This window comes from Mesitornis unicolor, unplaced genomic scaffold (assembly GCF_000695765.1).
Source record: "Mesitornis unicolor isolate BGI_N332 unplaced genomic scaffold, ASM69576v1 scaffold30541, whole genome shotgun sequence".
NCBI lineage: Eukaryota > Metazoa > Chordata > Aves > Mesitornithiformes > Mesitornithidae > Mesitornis > Mesitornis unicolor.
This window is the reverse complement of record NW_010163631.1, coordinates 13,137-31,957: the sequence shown is the minus strand read 5'-3', so window position 1 is coordinate 31,957 and position 18,821 is coordinate 13,137. Positions and strand designations below refer to the sequence as shown.

Genomic DNA, 18,821 nt, shown 5'->3' with positions numbered 1-18,821 from the left:
AACGTTGCAGCGAGAGCGTACCCTCTCCTGGGTATTCTCAAAGGGTTATCCATTTGCTGCACTTACCAATCTGTAAAGTACCATTTTCTTTGGCATTTTTGGAGATCTCTGTATATTTTAATCAACTTCAGGTTTTTTGCTGCTTTTCTAATGTCTGATTTCAACTAAACATTTCCTGTGTGAATGTGCCTTCTCAGATCTGCTTTGATATCTCTCTTCTGCAAGTATTGACCTGCATGCTTTATTCTGATAATGCCCTTACGAGCTCCTATGTATCACTATCTTTTGTGATCTGTAAGTCCTGCTGTGTTAATAAATATTATCTTGGCATATTTTGAAAATGTGGGGATGTGTGTGATTTGTTGCAAACCAGCAATGTGTATCTCTCTTTCGGAAAAATACAAAGTTTAAAGTTATAGTATCCCCTTGTGCTGGCGGGTGCCTGTCTCTTGCAGAGCAGCGTGTGGGTGAGCTTCTTTCTCCTCTTCCAACGCTTACACCTCGCTCCCTGTGTACTTCTGAAACTTTCTCTCAGACTAAACAATATTTGTTTTAAAGAGTGGTTTTTAAGAGGGATTGAATAGAGGAGATGTGTGGGTGGCAGGGTTGTTTCCGTGAGTTGGTTTTGAGGGTATGGTGGTAGTGCAAACTGAAGACAGAAATGCTGTTTTCTCTACCCTGTTGTCTCCTCACCTGGATTTCCCTGCTGCCAGCCAGGGTGATGATGTGCCTCTGTGAAGGGGACCAGCTGGAAACTGTGTTGCTGTCTAGGCCTTTATGAGTAGGAGCCCATCAAACAATATTCTGATATATATTTAGCTAACCTAAAGTGGGTTAGTCAGGGCCTCAAAGTAAAGGGCCCTGCTTCATTTTACTGTTTGGGAAGCCCTGGCTTACTAAACAAGCTTTCAAACATGAATGACAGCTCCAAACTTGTGTCACATAACTGTGTCACTTAGAATTCCTCCAAATCCTGGGCCACTAACAGTTTAGGATTAAGGTCAAATTGGAAGACAAGGTAAAAAGCTAAAAATAATTGAGATGTGGAATAAAGTAAAAGCACAACGCCAGCGCAAACTGGGTTTTGGTATTGCCTTGCCACAGGAGCAAAAACCAGACTAGAAACCAGAATATTTTTCTTCTTTATACCAATCTTGAGAGACTTCGAAGGAAAACAAACAAAACAAACAAACAAAACAACCCCAAAACACCCACCCCTCTTTCATTCTGGAGCACCAGTGGGTTATGTCAAGCCTTAAAGCTTTTTGAACTGAAGGCTTGAATGTAAACCTGGAAGCTTAATTCTGCGGGGCTTTGTGCATTTGTTCAGTTAATCGTACCTGGAGGAGGGAGAGTAATGTTCATGACTCTCTACTTTGTTACGTTTTTGTCCAGACTTGACAGTCAGATTCTCTCCCTTGCTCTCATTTAGTATAATTCTGCAAATAGAGGAGCTTAACGACACTTATTTATCCTGTGAAGGCCTCTACCAGCGAAGGGTGCGTCTGTGTTGTCTGAATGCCTTCCAAGCCGAGCCAAAGGATGCAGAGATGCAGCCCAGGCTGTCCTGGGCTTCTGCAGGGCTGAGCTGAGCCGGCTCTCCGCTTCCAGTGTGAGCTCAGAGGGTCTTTATTCTGCTGTGATATGTTGTTTATCATGGTCATTAAAAAATAACTAACAAGTTCTGTAATTCTGCAAGGTTTTGAAGGCTTTTCTTTCCTTTTCCCTTCATTTAAGTTTATCTTAGAGTCAGCATTCTTGATGGTTTCCACTTTAGCAGTGCTGAATGCTGCTATCTTCAGCGAAAGTGAATTGGTGTAACTTCCTTGTCGTTAACGTCGTTCAGACTACACCAGCTGAGAAATGGGCTTTGAGTTTTTCCAGTCACTGATGGGCATGACCCCGGTAGCAGCAGTGCATGCGAGCCTCTGATTCGTCCTGTTTCCCCTCCACCTCTCTCAGGTGAAGCCCCACTGGAAGTGGTGAGGAGGTGGTGCCTGTCCCAGTCCCATCTCTGCAGTTCTTGCTCAGGCTGCTGGTGATGCTCCCAGTGTAACTCCTCTGGCTTTGGTGCGTTGGTGCTGTTCCTCAAGGAACAGAGCTAGCTACCACCTGCGCCACCCTCACAACCAAAAAATGACACAGGAGTTACATTTATTCATCACAGTTTAATATAAACTGAAATATAAAAGCTTGAAAGACTCCTATGTTGGTTAAAATCACTGACGATATTACAATCTTCTGAATTGTCTTTTAGTGTTCTTTAGAATATCACCAGTGCTGTCAAGGGTTTTCCTTACATGATTAAACTGTTGACATTGAAGACTCCAGCTTGTAAATTGCCTCCAGCCATAACTTAATCCTTGGTAGTTGAAATAAATTGTTATAGTTGGCTCAAATGAAGGATGTCAAGTCTCTCCGTAGATGAGATAACACTGGGAAGCAGTGTTTGAGCTGTATTTCATCCTCTGTCGGGGTTCTCCTGTACGCTCCGTGGCAGTGACTGCTCTGCCTGTCCCCGGCAGCGACGTGGCACAGCTGTAGCCGTCCCCAGGTGATGGTCGTGCAGGCTGGACTATGGTTTTGGTTGCTCAAAATGGCTGGAAAGGAAATGGTAAATATTTCAAACCTTTTGCTTTGGAAGAAATACAAATTAGGTTTAGTTGCTTAAGCTTTTAGAACCTTACTGTGCTCCAGCGTGACGCTGGGAAGATCACTTTTTCCATTCTTGGTTCACTAGAAAATATTTTTATGGAAAAACAAAGTGTGGTTACGTGATATTTGAATGGGTTTGACTTTGTTTTTTACGGACGTACACGCACTCGTCTCACCTTGCCCCCATCCGGACGTGATTTGGGAACCTAGATCCAGTGTATTTCATCTGCTGTGTGCTTCGTGGTCTCACCAGTGCACAGCTGATGGTGCTGATGCCGTGGGGCTTTCCCTCTACTGGGGGCAGGAGCTTTTGGGTTTTTATGGCAGAACTAAGCTCAGATCTGCTGTGTTGTTTCTGACAAAAACAGCAAAAATATTACCGATACAAAAGTATCTTTTTAAATTTTGAATTGCCTAACAGCAAAATGAAGCTCTTATTGCATCAGAGGCTGTAACTGCAGCATTTTAAGTGGAGCTTTTTTATTCATTAAACATATCTGTGGTCGTTAAGGAAAAGAAGGAGCAGTTCTTAACACTGCTTACTAAAACAGTCTTTGGCAATAATAAAGACACCCACATCATGAAAAGTTCTCTAGGGTCAACCCAGAGGTGCTTTTCACACGTCAACTGCTAAGAGCTCAGATTCGACTTTAGTTTTGCCACAGCTATGACGAAGATGATGATTTTACTTCCTCTATGCAAAAACATCTAACTTGTGGCAAACGAGCCGATGAAATGCAGCGCACGGCACAGCAAGAGGTTGGGTTTTTTGCAGGAGGGTAAAAATTCTTATAAAAGCTAATTTACTGTGGGTTAAGGACAGTTCCACAAACATTCTTATTTTTCATACTTTTCAAAAAATTGTTTTAGGATTGCTTTAGCTGTAAACACTTTCTGTGAACACAGGATATTTCCTGTAACATAATAATCTGAGGAAAGTTTATTCTCTGTTCTCCAAAGTAATCCTGTCCTAACTATCCAAATAACTAAAACTTACAGAATTGCACTCTCACATTTCATCTCAGTTTTCACACCTGTGTAGGTGGGTTTCGTGTCTGCGTGACTTCACGGAGAGAATCTTGAATCTTAGTTTGTGGGTAATTAAAATATTGTTCTGCCTTCCCTGCCATGACCTGTTAGCTGCAGATGAAGCACGGGGAGTTCAGGGTTCCCACCGAAGCCTGCTGCTGGTTCTGCCTGTCCCGGAGCCAGGATCAGAGCAGGTCCTGGCCCTTCAGGAAAGAAATCGTTCACAGTAGGTTGTGCAGATCTTCAGAGTAGGATCGTCGCTCTTTCTTAGCAAGCTGGAGCATAGGAGGTTCAACCTGAACATGAGGAAAAACTTTTTCACTGTGAGGGTGACAGAGCATGGCCCAAGCTGCCCAGAGAGGTTGTGGAGTCTCCTTCTCTGCAGACATTCAAAACCCGCCTGGATGTGTTCCTGTGTGACCTGGTCTGGTGATCCTGCTCTGGCAGGGCTTGGACTGGATGAGCTTTTGAGGTCCCTTCCAACTCTTCACATGCTGTGATTCTGTGATTCTTTTAATTTCCTGGTGAACACTGAAACAATAGCCATGCGTAAATCTTTGCTGGGTTTTGGAGTCAACACAAAGTGGAAAAAAAGAGGTTCCCTAGTACGCTGTGCTGTTTTCAAGATCCCAGGATTAATTACAGTTGGCTAACGTTTTGCAGGTTATTCTGGCACTCTCTTTAATGTTAGCAAAGCTTTCATTTAACTTCTTTAAACAAAACCGTACATTTGAGAGCACAAGGTGTGGTTTCTTGTGATAAATTACTGATCCCTTGCAAGTCAGCTCCTTTTCACCTCGGAGCCTTCTTTCTATTCAGTTTTGCTGTGAGCAGGTGATTTCATCTCTTGTCTGTTGACCCTTCTGTAAACTGCTTGCTTTACAAATTTAATAGTCGAATGGCGCTTTGAAATCTTGCTGGATACACGCAGGGTGCTAAGGTTTGTTATTGAGATGCTGTCATGTGCAAATGCAGCAGCTGCAGGAGGACTGTCCCGCAGGAAAATCTGATGGATGATGTACCGTGCCTCGCTGACCCATTGCAAAGGGCCTTTTATTGTAGTAGCCATGAAGCTCTATCGTTATATTGTATATTTGTTGGACTTTTTAATTAGCTATGAATGTAGGTCATGCCTGGAAAGCAGCCTAAAGCATAGCGTGCTCTCCCTTTCCAGTAAAATGAATAAATGAAGGCAGAAATGTTTTGTTAAAATGGCTTAATCCTCAGGCTGGTGTGGCCAGATTGAATAAAGAGGGCAGCTGGAAAGTCAGCTCGTTCGCAGCCTGGCTGTATTAAACCCAAGTTGATGTTCCTGTGTGCCAGCCAGCTAAGACCATAATGTTTATCAGAAGAATCTCATCAAAAACGATGCCGAGAGAATATATTTTCTGGTTTGGGTTTGCTGTACCTCGAGCCTGTTTGACCCTAGGCACTGAGCAGCGGCTGAATGTCTGATCCAAACTGACAATTGCTAATGCTGGAAAACAAATGTCAAATGTAGTAGAGTAGGGCTTTTTTTTTTCCTTTTTAATGCTTTAATGAAAACTGCCCAGCCCTTGGCTCTCTGTGCCTTCGCTGGGGATCAATCTCAGTCTAAACGTGAAAGATCCATTCAATGAGTAGCGGACAAAGCCCAGCAGACCCTGGTCACTGTGCTGGCTCCTTTGCTGGCTCTAATGTAAGCCACCAGGCTGTATCTCATACCTGCTTATGGCAGTGAGAAGAACCTATTGGCCATATAATTGCTAGGTAAGTATAAATGTTTGGAGCAAAATAATTGGATTTTCTCTATGTTTAACTGAAGAAATAGTCTGTAAAAGCTAAAACACGATCCTCCAATATTCGTGTTGTTCCTGGAACCTGTAAGTTTGAAGAGTTGGTTGTGCAGCACTGTGGTAACTGAGATAAGCTTAAACAGGATTTCTGGTTTTTAAAAGTTCTTGCAGCACATTTTTAAATGTTATTTGTATCAAAGCATTAATACAAAATAAAAGTGTATTAATACCTCATTGGAGGGAACGGAAAAGTTAGCCCAGTCTTCTGTGTGGTTGGTTTTGATAGCATGAAATAATGCGATAAGATGTTTGAGTTGTTAATGTTTACATTTAGATTGTAGATTCTGCAGCCAGCATCAGAAAGCTGAACTGGTGAACTGTGCAGTCTGTACTGTCAGAAAACATTTACATTTTTAGTGTTTCTTCACTACCCGTAATGGGATGGTGACTTTCAGCTTAAAATATAAGGCAATTAAATGTTTAGGTATTTTTCAGATTATTTTTGTGCAAACTCTAGTTTAAGCCTCATTGAAGCAACAAATCACTCTGTTTTTTTTCTTGCATTTCTTTAAGACTCTTAGCAAGTTGCTATTGTTTTAGATAATGTAGAGAGATTAATGTTTGAACTTCAGCTTCTAATTGTAGGGGTTTGTTTTTCTCAGATATAGATGACTTAAAATGTGCCCCATTTGGAAGCTGTAACAGTGGGTCTGCAGTCAGCAGCCTGGCAAGCTATGACTGGTCGGACAAAGAAGACTTTCATCCGGGCAAGAAGCTCCCCTCTTTTGTCCAGTCTTCAGGAAGTGGATCCTCTCCGGCTACTTCTGTTCTTCAGAAGAAGGAGACCTTGTTTGGCAGTTCAGAAAACATTACCATGACAACAGTTTCCAAAGTGACAACCTTTTCGAGTGAGGATGCTTTACAGGATGTTTCCTTTGCAGCCTTTGCAAACTTTAAAGACTCTGGACCAATCTCCGGCGGTCCAAGTGACGACGACATTGGAGACTTTGGTGATTTTGCAAGACCTTCATCAGAAGCACAGGATGCAGCAGCAGCAGCTGACACAAATCAAGAGACAGACTTCCTCGCCAGCGATCTCTCTTCTGAACTGCGAAGAGAGTCTACAGATGACTTTGGAGAATTTCAAAGTGAAAAGCCGAAAATCAGCAAGTTTGACTTCTTGGTGGCTACTTCCCAGGTCAAAGTGAAATCCAGTGAAGAAATGATCAAGAGTGAACTGGCTACCTTTGACTTGTCTGTTCAAGGTAAGCCTGCTTGGGGTGGAGGAAGCCCATAATGCATCTGCTTATCAACGGCTATTTTTTCTAATCAAATTATAAGTTAGTCAATGGGAATTGTTCCAAAGGCTACTGGAAATGAGCTGAATCTTCTCATTGATTTCTGTGGCGTTTGGAGCCAGTGGCTTTCTAGAAGAAAAGTATTGTGCCAAAAAATTGTAAGAATTGAGGAGCTGGGGAAATTTGCACCAGTCACTGAGTAAATGAAGACTTTATTCTTCTGGAGTAGCCGTGCATCCCTTGCTACCACTTTATTAATTTTAAATAATCTGTGCCTTTATGAGTAAAAGACTAACTTGTTTATATCCTTAACTTTTTAGGGTCTCATAAAAGGAGTTTGAGCCTAGGTGATAGAGAAATAAGTCGCTCTTCATCTGTACCAGTTTTGGAACAGCCGTTTAGGGATCGTTCGAACACACTTAGTGAGAAGCCTGCTTTGCCCGTCATCAGAGACAAATACAAAGACTTGACCGGGGAAGTTGAGGTAACGCATTGTCTGGATTACAAGTAAATCAGCAATGGCTTTCGTCTGTGTGATCGGTATCAAGGGTGTTCTGTATCCTAACTCTTTGGGACTTTAGCGATTAGGGTATGATTCTAAGGTGGCATTTGGGTAAGGTTAGATTTTTTTGATTGGAAACTGCTCATAAAAGAGGTTTCTTTTCCCTGTCTTTAAAGTCTTGTGAAGTGGGAAAAAATGCTGTTGTCTGAAAGTCAGTCAGAATCACTTGACCTTGCAGTCTAAACTTGTAACTGGAAATGAGTTACGACTAAACTCTAATCTCAGTATTGGCACTGAGACCATTGGCTTTGGGAAATGGCTTAATTCTTTTGGCTGAGTAGTAGTTATTTCTCTTGCTCATCTTGAGAATAGATGATAAAAGAACTTGGATTAAATTCTGCTATTTCCCATTTCTATAACAGCAGACCTGTAACAAATGTGTTTGGAGTAGGTATGTGCGATGCAAACTTTGTACTCATTCATACATGGTCTTCCTTTTGAAACTAGTTCTGACTCCCAGAAACCAAATTTTAGAGTTCAGGTGCCAAGAGAATATTTAAAGAATGGGCAAAAAATGAGGAATCGGTGTGTTGAAAGTCTACATAGCTGATCTGCAAATAGTCTCTTAAAATACCTGTCTGCTGCGTGTCTGTTGTGATAGGAGAAAGGGAAATGTGTGCAGGAGCACGATTCTGACCGTCCTTTTCTTTCAAACAGGAAAGCGAGAGGTATGCGTATGAATGGCAAAGATGCTTGGAGAGTGCCCTGCAAGTAAGTGTGTGGTCTCCCCCAAAACTTGTCCCTTCTTCCTGTAGGTACCGCTGCACTCAGTGTTTAAGATCGTATAGGCGCAGAAAGGGTGGAATCAGCCCAAGTGGATTACAGTTTTTAAACGAAAAGCTGTCACATAGCAGCAGCATTGCCTCTTCAGTTAAAGATCCTGTACTAATCTCCCTGTCATTTGTGATTAGTTTGCCTTTTGCCTAAATTTTCAAATTAACTAGTTAATGTGGTGTTCCTCCATTTCGGATGTGCGGTAAGGTGTGTTGGTCAGGGCATTGATATCAGCTGGCTCTTCAGCAACTTTTAAGAAATGGGTTTGTTTAATGCGGCGGGTCCATTAATTTCCTGGTAATGGGTGTCATATGTTTCACACCCAGATTAGTTTTCCTTAAAATTTCTTCTTTGCATTTGGGTATTAGCCAAAACTGTGAGTGTTATTATTAAGCTAGACAGCAATGCATGCATACTCCTAAAACTATTATTTTGTAATGAAAATATTTGGGGGAATACATTAAGGTTTTAAGTGTTCATACTTTTCCCCTGATCTACTTACAGTTACAGCATGAATATTAAAAAACAAGTGATGGAGTATGGCAATCATTTCTTATTTAATTTGCTTCAGTTTTTGTATAACGGTTTCTGTCGGGAACAATCTTGTTTGTAATAATTATTTTAAGGTAGATAACACCATTATTTTAATGAAATCCATTTTCACCAGGTCATAAAGAAAGCAAATGATACCTTAAACGGAATAAGTAGTTCATCTGTTTGCACTGAAGTCATCCAGTCTGCTCAAGGCATGGAATATTTACTAGGTATGTTTTAATTTACCATGTCTCTTACACTGAAAGTTCTCCTCTGAAAAAGACAGTAATATATAATCACCCTCTCCAAAGTGACGTTATTTTTCAGCTTAATCTTTGCAGTGATGAACAATTCCCCTGCTAAATAAATGTAACTACTACTTTGAAATAACCATCCATGACCACCTTTCGTGTGCCATGCCTATTCTGTGCTATTTCTGAGGTAAAGCTTCAGGAACCTGTGCTTGTGGTGAATTGTCTGCAGTCCTCCACTGTGTTTTATATCAACAGGGGTTGTTGAAGTCTACAGAGTAACAAAGAGAGTTGAGCTGGGTATCAAAGCAACTGCTGTTTGTAGTGAGAAACTCCAGCAGCTGCTGAAGGATATTGATAAAGTGTGGAACAACCTAATAAGCTTCATGTCACTTGCTGCTTTAACGGTAAGGCCAAGAATAAACGATGATTTTACTAAAAGAAACGTCATAATTATATGTAAAATGACTTCACAGGGTTTTCTAACTTTACAGTTTGTATTTTTCTCTTGCAAAATGGAAATGCACTTATTTGTGATATCCAGTTTAAAGCTCCCTCTCAGAAAACTGATATTTAGGTGCAAACATGATGTTATCTTACTTAGCATCTTAGTGATTTAGATGGTACCCTATGTGTCTGTGGACCTCTCCCATAAAGGAAATCTAGTAAAATTTAAAGAAGCCATTTTATGAAGCCAGAATAGTGTAGATGTATCTTGTCTTTGTAATATCCCTGCAATTAGGTTTAATGCTCAGAATACAGGAGCAAACAATATCACAATGCAGGAATATCTAAACTGTTTTCCTTTCTCTCTGCATTTGCAAATGCCTGAGTTTGTTTTGGTGCCTGCTCCAGCCTCAATAGCTTTTCCTCCTCTGAACAGAACTGCCAGAAAAGGCTCAATTGCTCTGAGACAGCCTGGGGGGAGCTTTCTACATAACTGGGCGAGCATTACAAGGAGAGATGGTGAGGGGGTGGCTGAAGGGTGGCCTTCAAGAGAGGTCTGCAGTTTCTCACCTATGGGATGAGTCTGCACAGGAATTGGGGAAAAGCAGGGCACATTTGGTTCAGGTACAGAATATACTCAATTAGAAAGCAAGAAAATCACCTTGCAGTTAAATACCTTGCACTTTTGTCTGTGTGTATGTTGCAGGAAATACAATGTGCAAAATTACTTCCTTTAACTGTGGTAAAACAGGTATTATAAATGATCGGTCCCTTTTTACACACCTTTTTCACATTTTAAGCCTCTCCAGTACAAACAGCAGCGGCAAGCAGGTGTTTTTGGTGATGTCCTGTGTTGCACAAAGCCTGTCATAATATGAAATTTATACTTGCAGTATTTTACTGCTTGACAGATGAAGTTGATAGACGAGGATTCATCTGTTTGAACCCAGGCATTGTTGATAGTAACAATCTAAAAAGCTACCAGGATCCTCTCCTGATTTAAGCAAGTGGATTAAAATTTAGTTCTTAAAGTGCTTTTCCTTGGAAGATTACAGGGATTACCTTGAAGTCCCAGGCTTGGCCACGTGTTCTCCAAGGTGCAGCAGCTCCTGGCTGGAAGCGGTCCAGCTAAATTTTAAACATCTGAAGAGCTGATATACACTCGTATACTTCTCACAAACACACGGTACCTCTGAAGTTAGCTAAGAGACAGAGACTCCTGGCTCCCATAGCTCTCAAAATCATCCCTTTTTGTTGCTCTCTTCCACGTGGGTCACTGGAAGGTGGGGAACCTGTACCTTCTTCCCTTGGAGTTGCAGTCATGGATCCCAAATGATGGAGAAGTGCCAGTGGAGAGGAGTATTCTAGCTCAGAGGCATGTGCTTGGAAAGGTTAATTTTATCTTTTACAGGATTTTGTTACAAGGTAATTTTATTCACAGCCTTTTGGTTTTTCACTGCAAATTACGAGATGACCTTCTCCTTTGCCTCACTTATGCATTTGGTAAACAAATATTACAGTGCCTTTATTAATTTGATTGATCTACTTAAAGATTAAAGGGTGTTTTTTTTCAGGATTCCAATTGTTCTCCAGCCATTCAGCAGGGGAGTGTGATCAGCATACCTAAAGTATGAGTACATGTGTTCTAGGATCACACCAGTTTTGTTAAGCTTCTTGCATTTCTAGTCGTCATTTTTATTTGCACTGCTATCTTCAAGCAAATCTTCAACGGTTTTATACTATCCTCATGCAAAGTTTTAACTCATCATTTATCTTGTGGCTGAAATGGAAGGTTGTATACTGGAAAAGTGACTGTGTTCATTTATTAATTATTTGCAGGTTTATTCTCCCAACCTTTGCCTCTTTTTAACCTGAGCTTGTGTATGGCTGTGACCTTAATCATTCTATGGTTTGATTAACCTTCATATCCCATTTTGTACTGCTGTGCCATATTCTATATTCAGAAAAAAACCTTCAGAAAGAATAACAACTGCCCTGTTTTGACCAGGCGATCATACGGAATTGAGGACAATAAATGTCAGTTGAGACACCACTTCATATGCTAACTGGTGAAAACTGCGCCAGCCGATGGCGCCTTTCCTCGCAGCTGCACAAATAGCTGCTCATTCCATGTTTATCTTCCGCCAGGTCTTAATACCCTGCAGTTGAAATGTAGCAGCCGCCGCCTGGGCTCTTTCCTCAGAAGTTTCTTCCCCTTTTGATGTGGGAACGTGGAACTTAAGAATTCTTTCCTTTGTAGTCCAGCCGTTTTTCAAGAGCTCGAGTGTTGTAAATTAATGCTGGCGGAGATTGCGTAGCAGGATTGCAAATACACACTAATGGCTCTGATTAAATCACGCATCAGTCGATGAGAAAACATAATATGTCATCTCTGCCATGTTACTGCTGTGATACCGTGGCTCTTGGTAGTGACCAGATCAGTAATTTTTATAATGATGTCTGAAACGTCTTCAGTCACTGAAATGCCTAAATGTTATTGTCTTCTTTCTTCAGCCAGATGAAAACTCACTGGATTTCTCTTCTTGTATGCTGCGTCCAGGGATTAAAAATGCCCAAGATCTTGCCTGTGGAGTGTGCCTCCTAAATGTGGATTCAAGAAGTAAAGTAAGTATAATGGCCTCTGCTGGTAAACTCATCTTTAATTTATAGTCTGGACTTTCATTTAGGCCTTGGGTGTATTTAAAAAACTTTTGTGGCTATAATTTGTAACTGGAAGTGGCAAAGGCAAAATCTGACCTATAGATGGGACTCAGTCAGTGTCCTCTGTTCACTGGGCTTTGGGTATGACATAGATGGGGATAAAGGGTTGAGTTAAATTGTTTATAATGGGGAAGAAACTGGGGTACTGAGACTTAAAATGTGTGTATATATAGATATGTTTTAATAAATAAAAATATTTTAATGACTTTTCTTTATGAAATGCATCTCAGAGGATCATCAGGAGGGGACTATTGCAATTAGCAGAGCTGGGAGGGAATCCCAGGATAAGTACAAACTAATGCCAACCAAGTAACATATATTGGCAGATTTGCTGACTCTTTTGGTTTCAACGTTATTGCAGAAAGAAGAGAAACCTGTGGAAGAGCTTCCTAGAAAAGTATGAATCTGTAAAAAACATATTCTTTATAGACTCATTCTTAGTTGAGTGTGGAAGGCTGAGCTGCTAACTGGCCCTCAGCTGTCATTCTCAATTGTATCAATCATGAATCCTTTTCTTCTAGTCATTTTTTGTGACTGTAACACTTGATCTGATCAACTAATATGCTCCAGAGCCTCTCCTTTGTCTTGTCTGCATGCTTGTACCTTGTGAATACCTTTCTGGTTTTGTGCTACTTCTGTCGTGTGGTAGAAAATTCACTGCAGTGAGTTTCTGAATTTGTAGCTGCCTGTGTGTGTTGCAGAAGAGGGAGAACTGTAGGGGTGTTTTTGCTACAAATACTGACTTTTGGCTATATGTAGTAGGCAGTGGCATTTTTAGAAATCTCTGCAGGAAATCCAGGGTGTGGGGAGCAGAGTTAGAATGGTTTTTTTTTAAATAGGTAGCTGTGAAGCATTGGAAAGCATCTCCTAGCAACAAACACTGAGATGTTTTGAGCTTGTTCATGGCTTCACACGCTCTGTTCAGAAACTCCGATTGTAAAGCAGATTCAATTAACAGAAGAAAGCAGATCAAATTCAAGCTGAAATAACACTAATATCAAGAACAGCACCTGCCTAAATCACAGCAAAATTTGAGCCAGTGGAATAAATGCAGTAGCTGTCTACTGGCTGGCAGAGGAAGCTTTTATCTGGTATGGATACGTAGCAAAACTGGGGAATGCATGACGGAGGGTGAGGTCAGGCAGCATCCTCATTAGGTGGCTGCATTAATACAGGGTGTAACAGGCAAAGTGTGCATCAGGTGTGATGGCTGAAGGTTTTGTCCACCTGCAGACACTTTGCAGACTAAAATAAAACACTGTTTATTGGGCGGTCTATTCAGAGTGAGAGGGTCCTGCCATGCTGTGCCATTCTGGGGTAATACCTGTGCATTTTCCACTAGCTTCTAGATCCTGGAGTAGATGAGACTGTCACACTTGTTTCAATTCTTATTTTAGGCCTTTAATTCGGAAACGGATAACTTTAAGCTGGCGTACGGAGGGCACCAGTACCACGCAAGCTGTGCGAATTTCTGGATCAACTGTGTGGAGCCGAAGCCTCCAGGTCTCATTTTGCCAGACCTGCTCTGAAAGCAGCTGCACTGAAGATGAATTGTTGGGTTTAATAATGCAGGACACTTGGGGGAAATGGTGTGGTAGGGTAAGTGGCAAGGCTGGAGGTGTGGTTAGGGTTTGAAACGTTTTGGTTTGAGTTTTGTACCGTAATGAGTTAACGCCACTGTCACATACAAGCTGCCTGTGAAGAATTTCACTTGAAATGGCTGGGGTTTCAGAAATAACCAGAAAAAATGTAGTGTGGCAAAAAATGCAGCATTTCAGTATTTCTCAAGATGATGAAAGTGGGTTAGTGTTTGTAAAAAGCAGCCTGCTAACCACATGCATAAACCTCTGAGAGAGGCCAGTACACAGCTTCCAAGGAAAACTGAAATGCTAGACTGATTTGCATAGAAGTGACCACTTAAATACTTGAAGTACATATTTGCAAACAAATACTTTCTTTAATGTTTTTGGTATATGGACCATGATGTTTTTCTTTAAATATTTGCTGCTAGACTATTACAATGCATACAATGCATGAGTCACAGTAACCTTCAAGGCAAAACGAGTTATTGACTTAGAAGGAATGAGTCTGTTGAGAGCCATTGTCTATTTATTCTTCCACTGTTCTGTATTGTAAATTATACTGGATTCCTGTGCATAACTGGTTAGTACTGGGGAATAAGGACTTGAAAAAATTTGAATTGTCCCTCTACCTGGATTCTTTAGTACAAGCAGCTGGATTTTAAAACTTGTACTCTTTGCTACTCTGTTCTAAATACAGACAAAATCCTTCCTTGACTTCTCCTGGGCTGCAGGTTTGATTTGTTACGTTTCACCTGGCCCGTTGGTAGCTGTGTGGCCGCATCACCATTGAAAATTGGACTCCACTGACACAGCGTATCTGCTCCTTCCCATCTACTACCTTTTTGCACGTTAATACGCTTTTCTTGATGGGATGCCTGCATGTAACTTGTTCTCTGGCTCAGAACTGGCAGCCCAAGCTGGCCCTGAGCTGCTGCTACAGGTGGGTGTGATTTAGCACTGAAAGTCACTCTTCTCATGTGGGCTGCATTTCAGAGCATCTGCCATTTCCTTGCTTATGGTAGGTACAGCTATCTGGATGGAAGGAAGGTAGGATAATAGACTGTCACAAAATGTTACCCATACATCTGAAGTACCTGATCTCTCTTCAGATACATCAAAACGACAGTGTGCTCAGCTGTAGTGCTCGTTACGGAATTTTAAACCTAGGGGGAGCTTCATGGCATTATTTTAAGAGCCTTGCCACTATACAGTCTTAGCCTGCAGTGACTGAAGTGGGGTGTGTAGCCATCAGGTGTCACTTGCTGCTTAATTCCTTGACTTAAGTTTCTCAGATCTCTAGAAAAATCTCCTTTCTCTCCAAAGATATCAACAGCTTTTCCAAGTTAATCTTGCCTCAGTTTTAAGTAGCTGACACTGACTGCTGGTTATTTGCTGAAATAGACAATGAGGAAAAATGATACTTTGTATTTAAAAAAAAAAAAGCTTAGTTATACTAAACTATTAATTATAACAAATGAAAGAATCTTGGCTAATAGGAGTGCTAGGTGTCTGGCCCCTTATTTAAAGAAATTAAAATAAATCTTCCTGCTGCCTGAAATTAGCTCACACATAAAATAAGCAACTTGTGCCTCCAGTCACAAGCTTAAGCTGATCAAGTGTCAGATTTTCGGCAGTGTGACAGTGGCTGCCTGCTTTCTGTTGCCCAGTGATTATAAAAAATGGGCAGTCACTCGTTGCTTGCTCTCTGTTTAATTCATCGGGTGTGCAATAGTTACAGCAGCCAGCACCGTGGCTTTTGACCACGTACATTGTTTCCACTGTAATTAGGGGCTGCTGTACCCATCCCCAGCACGAGTGTTCCCATTGATGTTTAGGGTCTTGCTCAGTGCTCGCTTCTGCACCCGCGATCGCAGGAGCACTTCAGCATTGTCTGGCTCCGAGCGAACGCCTCGTCTTGCTGCTAGCGAGGGGACTTCTCGAGTGGTTTTGAGTATCTGGCTGACGCAAGGGCTGTTGCTTATGAAATGCTATATTGGGAAAAGGGAGTTTATTGTTAGCGTGGGTTTCTACCACAGTTCCTGAACACTTAGCTAGATAGGATTTTTTTTTTTCTAATTAAAAGAGAATGCCACAAATAAAAGAGGCCACAATATGAAACGTAAAGCAACCAGTATTTCAAATACAGAGCTGGCTATATTGTCATAAAAGCATTTTTCAGTGATGGCTTTCTTGTACTTGTTAATCAAGTGAGTTCCCTCTCTGATTGTATCCAGTGTATCTTTTGGCCCATAAAAATAAGGAATCAGCATTTACAGTTTTAATTGCACCAGAGCCTACTGAAGGATGACACTGCTGCGTGCTGGCTCCCTGCAGCAGGGAAAGCAGCAGGCAACGTTCCCACGTTTGTGGCAAGCAGAAAGCGTTCTGAGCTGCACAGCTTCACGTCATGGGAACACAGCAAATGTTTTGCATGGAGATACCCTTGATAAAGGCTTTGCACAACGAGGATCATCTCGCTTACACATCCCCGTCATTAAAATGACTCACTGTTGCATTTGGCATCTCCTCAGATATTGCACTGCCAGCCAAAGCCCGGAGTCCTTGCGGGCTGTATCCAAGGTTACTGTGTTTTCTCCAGCGCATTGTAACCGACCACGTTCCCCTGCTTCCTTTGCACCCCAGCTAAGGCACTCACTGCCCTTGCGCTTGTGCTGTGTTTGGTTTTGTAAACGTAACTTTTTTTTTCTGCATGTATCCTTTGCTAGGAAGAAGTGAGAAACATAGTGTTCTTTTTTTATTTAGCGCACATGTTCTGTGGAGCTGCCTTGGGATTACCTATGGAAAGTGATTTTACTACGTATTTGTGTACATTTGGACTTCTAAGGAATTGTTTGCTTGGCTATTTAATGTATATGTATCGCGTTACCCAGTTGTATTTCTGCTGCCTCTGTGCTGTCTTCGTGTGCTGTTGTTTTCCCTTGGTGTGGTTGGAGTGACTGCCGTGGCCTGTCCCCATCCTGTCCATCACCGTGTTGGCTCTGAGCACCTCCCCAGATGTGCTGACCATCGAGGCTGTACCCGCTCCGAGGTTATTCATGGTGTGGGAGTTGTTACCCTTTCCCCTTGACCATTCGCTGACTTTTCCTTTCTGCCAGCAGCTTCTCTCTACCTGGGTTGGTTCTGAGCAGTTTTCTGTGAAATTTGGGCAGTATGTATGAGATCATAGTGAAGTTCAACCTAAGGCTGGGGAGAAGCTCATGAGAACCCAAGGAATGCTCCTATTTCTTGCTAGCTATGTGTCAGATTAATGAAACTTGAAGCAAAAGCTGCCTTTTCAATAAAAGCTGCTGTTGTACAAACTACTTCTGAAAGAATCTTTTGCTCTTTTGCCTTGAATTTAATTCCAGTCCTCAATACTAAAATATAAAAGTCATAATTTCACAAAGTGGTCAGAAAACTTCTCTTTATCTTGTGACTCCTTTTTCTTCCCTCTGGGTGAATGTTATGTCTTCTAGAAGTGGTTTTGTGATTGATAGTTGGAGCTGTTTCAGTTTGTGCTATCCTGGAGTCGCTGCTGGTATTTTAAATCCAATGAGAAGTGTTATTAATTGACTTTAGCACACTGCTTCCTCCCTTAATTCTTGCAATGCTTTATAAATCCTTTGTTGAGATTCCAGCCTTGTATTCAATAAAGAGCTCATTTCATATCTGACCAACCTGTGAAGTGGCTTGTTCCAGGGGGCAGCGATAAAAGAATGTTGCTTTTGCTGCTTGCTTGTACCTGAAGGCTGTCATTTCTGCTAAGAGCCCTGCAGGCACCGAGCTGGGGGCTCCTCCGCAGAAATATGTGGGCAGGGTGAAACCTTCCCCTGAGTTGGGAGAAGCCTTGAAAGGCTGACAAAAAGAACTTTAAACATAATGAAGCTGAAACCTTCTTTGTGGGTAGGATCTGAAAGGTGTCTCACAGAATAACGTATAAAATATTCTTCAAGCAATTAAGATATCGACCATTTGGAAGAGCCTGTGGGGAGCAGGATTTTTTTCCCTTGAATCCTGCTGGTGTGCTCCCAGCAATCCGGGTCAGACTGTGGCTGGGGCTTTGCTTTGCTTTCTGTGGATCTGAGGATGAGTGAAAAACTGGATTTTGAAGGGGTAAACCGCTTGTGTAAAATAGCTTTTGTTGGAATGAACACAAGAGGAACCTTTGCAAAGAAATACCTACAAGTATTCATACCATTGCACTTCTCTGTAATATTATCCCTAATGGGTATTTCAGGTGAATTCTTTATTTCATAATGTGCTTTATTAGGCAATTATGGTTTTTATAGATCTAACTTTCCTTTTTGTTTAAAAGTCAGTCTTGATGCTTTCTTGGCTGAACATTAGCATGTTTGTCTCCCCTAGGTACTAGAGCAGTGTGTGTGTGTGTGTGTGTGTATAAAATATTAAAAATGGAGAATATTTATCTTCCAGTTTTTATATAGAAAATACTGTTAAATCATACGTAGTCCATTTTTAGGTAAAGTTTAATTTCAAAAGCAGATTTCAGTTCTTCGTATTTCTTTCCCCCTTTGAAATGTCAGGCTTTCAGAATGTCTCCAGACTAATGATTGCTCTTGATTTTGAATCCCTGGTTCCTTTTCTTACCATTTCCCTGGCTGTAGTTTAACTCAGGACAAAGAGAGAGAGGAGAGTACAGTGTATGTTTTTCAAGTGGACAACCCATCAGAGTGCTCTTGCATGGCCATGTGCCACCCAACGCCCTGGTGAGTGGCTTTGGGCTTAATTTAAAGCCTGTGAACTCCCCCAGCAGCCCTTGCTGACCCTGCGGGACCTCAGCCCAGAGCTGAAATCGTTGCACACCCATTCCTTCCCCCAGTGAGTAACTTTAAGCAAGTGGCATTTGCCCAGTCTGGTAAAACTCTTGTCTCTGCAGTAAATTTGAAAATTCTGGGTTGGAGCTGGTCAATTCTGGGTCGGAGCTGCAATCTTCACGCAGCGTGGGTCAGGTTGGAGAAACCTTTAATTGTGTCTGCTGTTCCTTAGCTGTTCAGTTAGGACTTTTTATCTTCCAGACTCTGAAATACCCAAATTAATTGCCTGGCTTTTGTGATGAGGAGCAAGAACTATAGGACATCTGGATGAATTGTAAACTGATGAGCCAAGTAATGGGAACAGATCACAGTATTTTTCTCAAGACTGAGGTCCAGATTTGCTTAAAGCCACTGCTT

At 41.6% G+C, this 18,821-nt stretch overlaps 1 protein-coding gene across 1 annotated transcript in view; it reads left to right on the top strand.

Moving 5' to 3' along the window:
• Nucleotides 1-13,575, top strand: part of SYNRG (synergin, gamma) — a 35,018-nt gene extending 21,443 nt beyond the window's left edge. Inside the window, exons 14-21 of the mRNA XM_010194041.1 lie at nucleotides 6,122-6,724; nucleotides 7,078-7,241; nucleotides 7,977-8,030; nucleotides 8,761-8,857; nucleotides 9,137-9,285; nucleotides 11,840-11,950; nucleotides 12,408-12,443; nucleotides 13,444-13,575. Of these exons, the coding sequence (XP_010192343.1) occupies nucleotides 6,122-6,724; nucleotides 7,078-7,241; nucleotides 7,977-8,030; nucleotides 8,761-8,857; nucleotides 9,137-9,285; nucleotides 11,840-11,950; nucleotides 12,408-12,443; nucleotides 13,444-13,575 (1,346 nt within the window). The remainder of the gene's footprint in view (nucleotides 1-6,121; nucleotides 6,725-7,077; nucleotides 7,242-7,976; nucleotides 8,031-8,760; nucleotides 8,858-9,136; nucleotides 9,286-11,839; nucleotides 11,951-12,407; nucleotides 12,444-13,443) is intronic.
• Nucleotides 13,576-18,821: the final 5,246 nt, after the last annotated feature.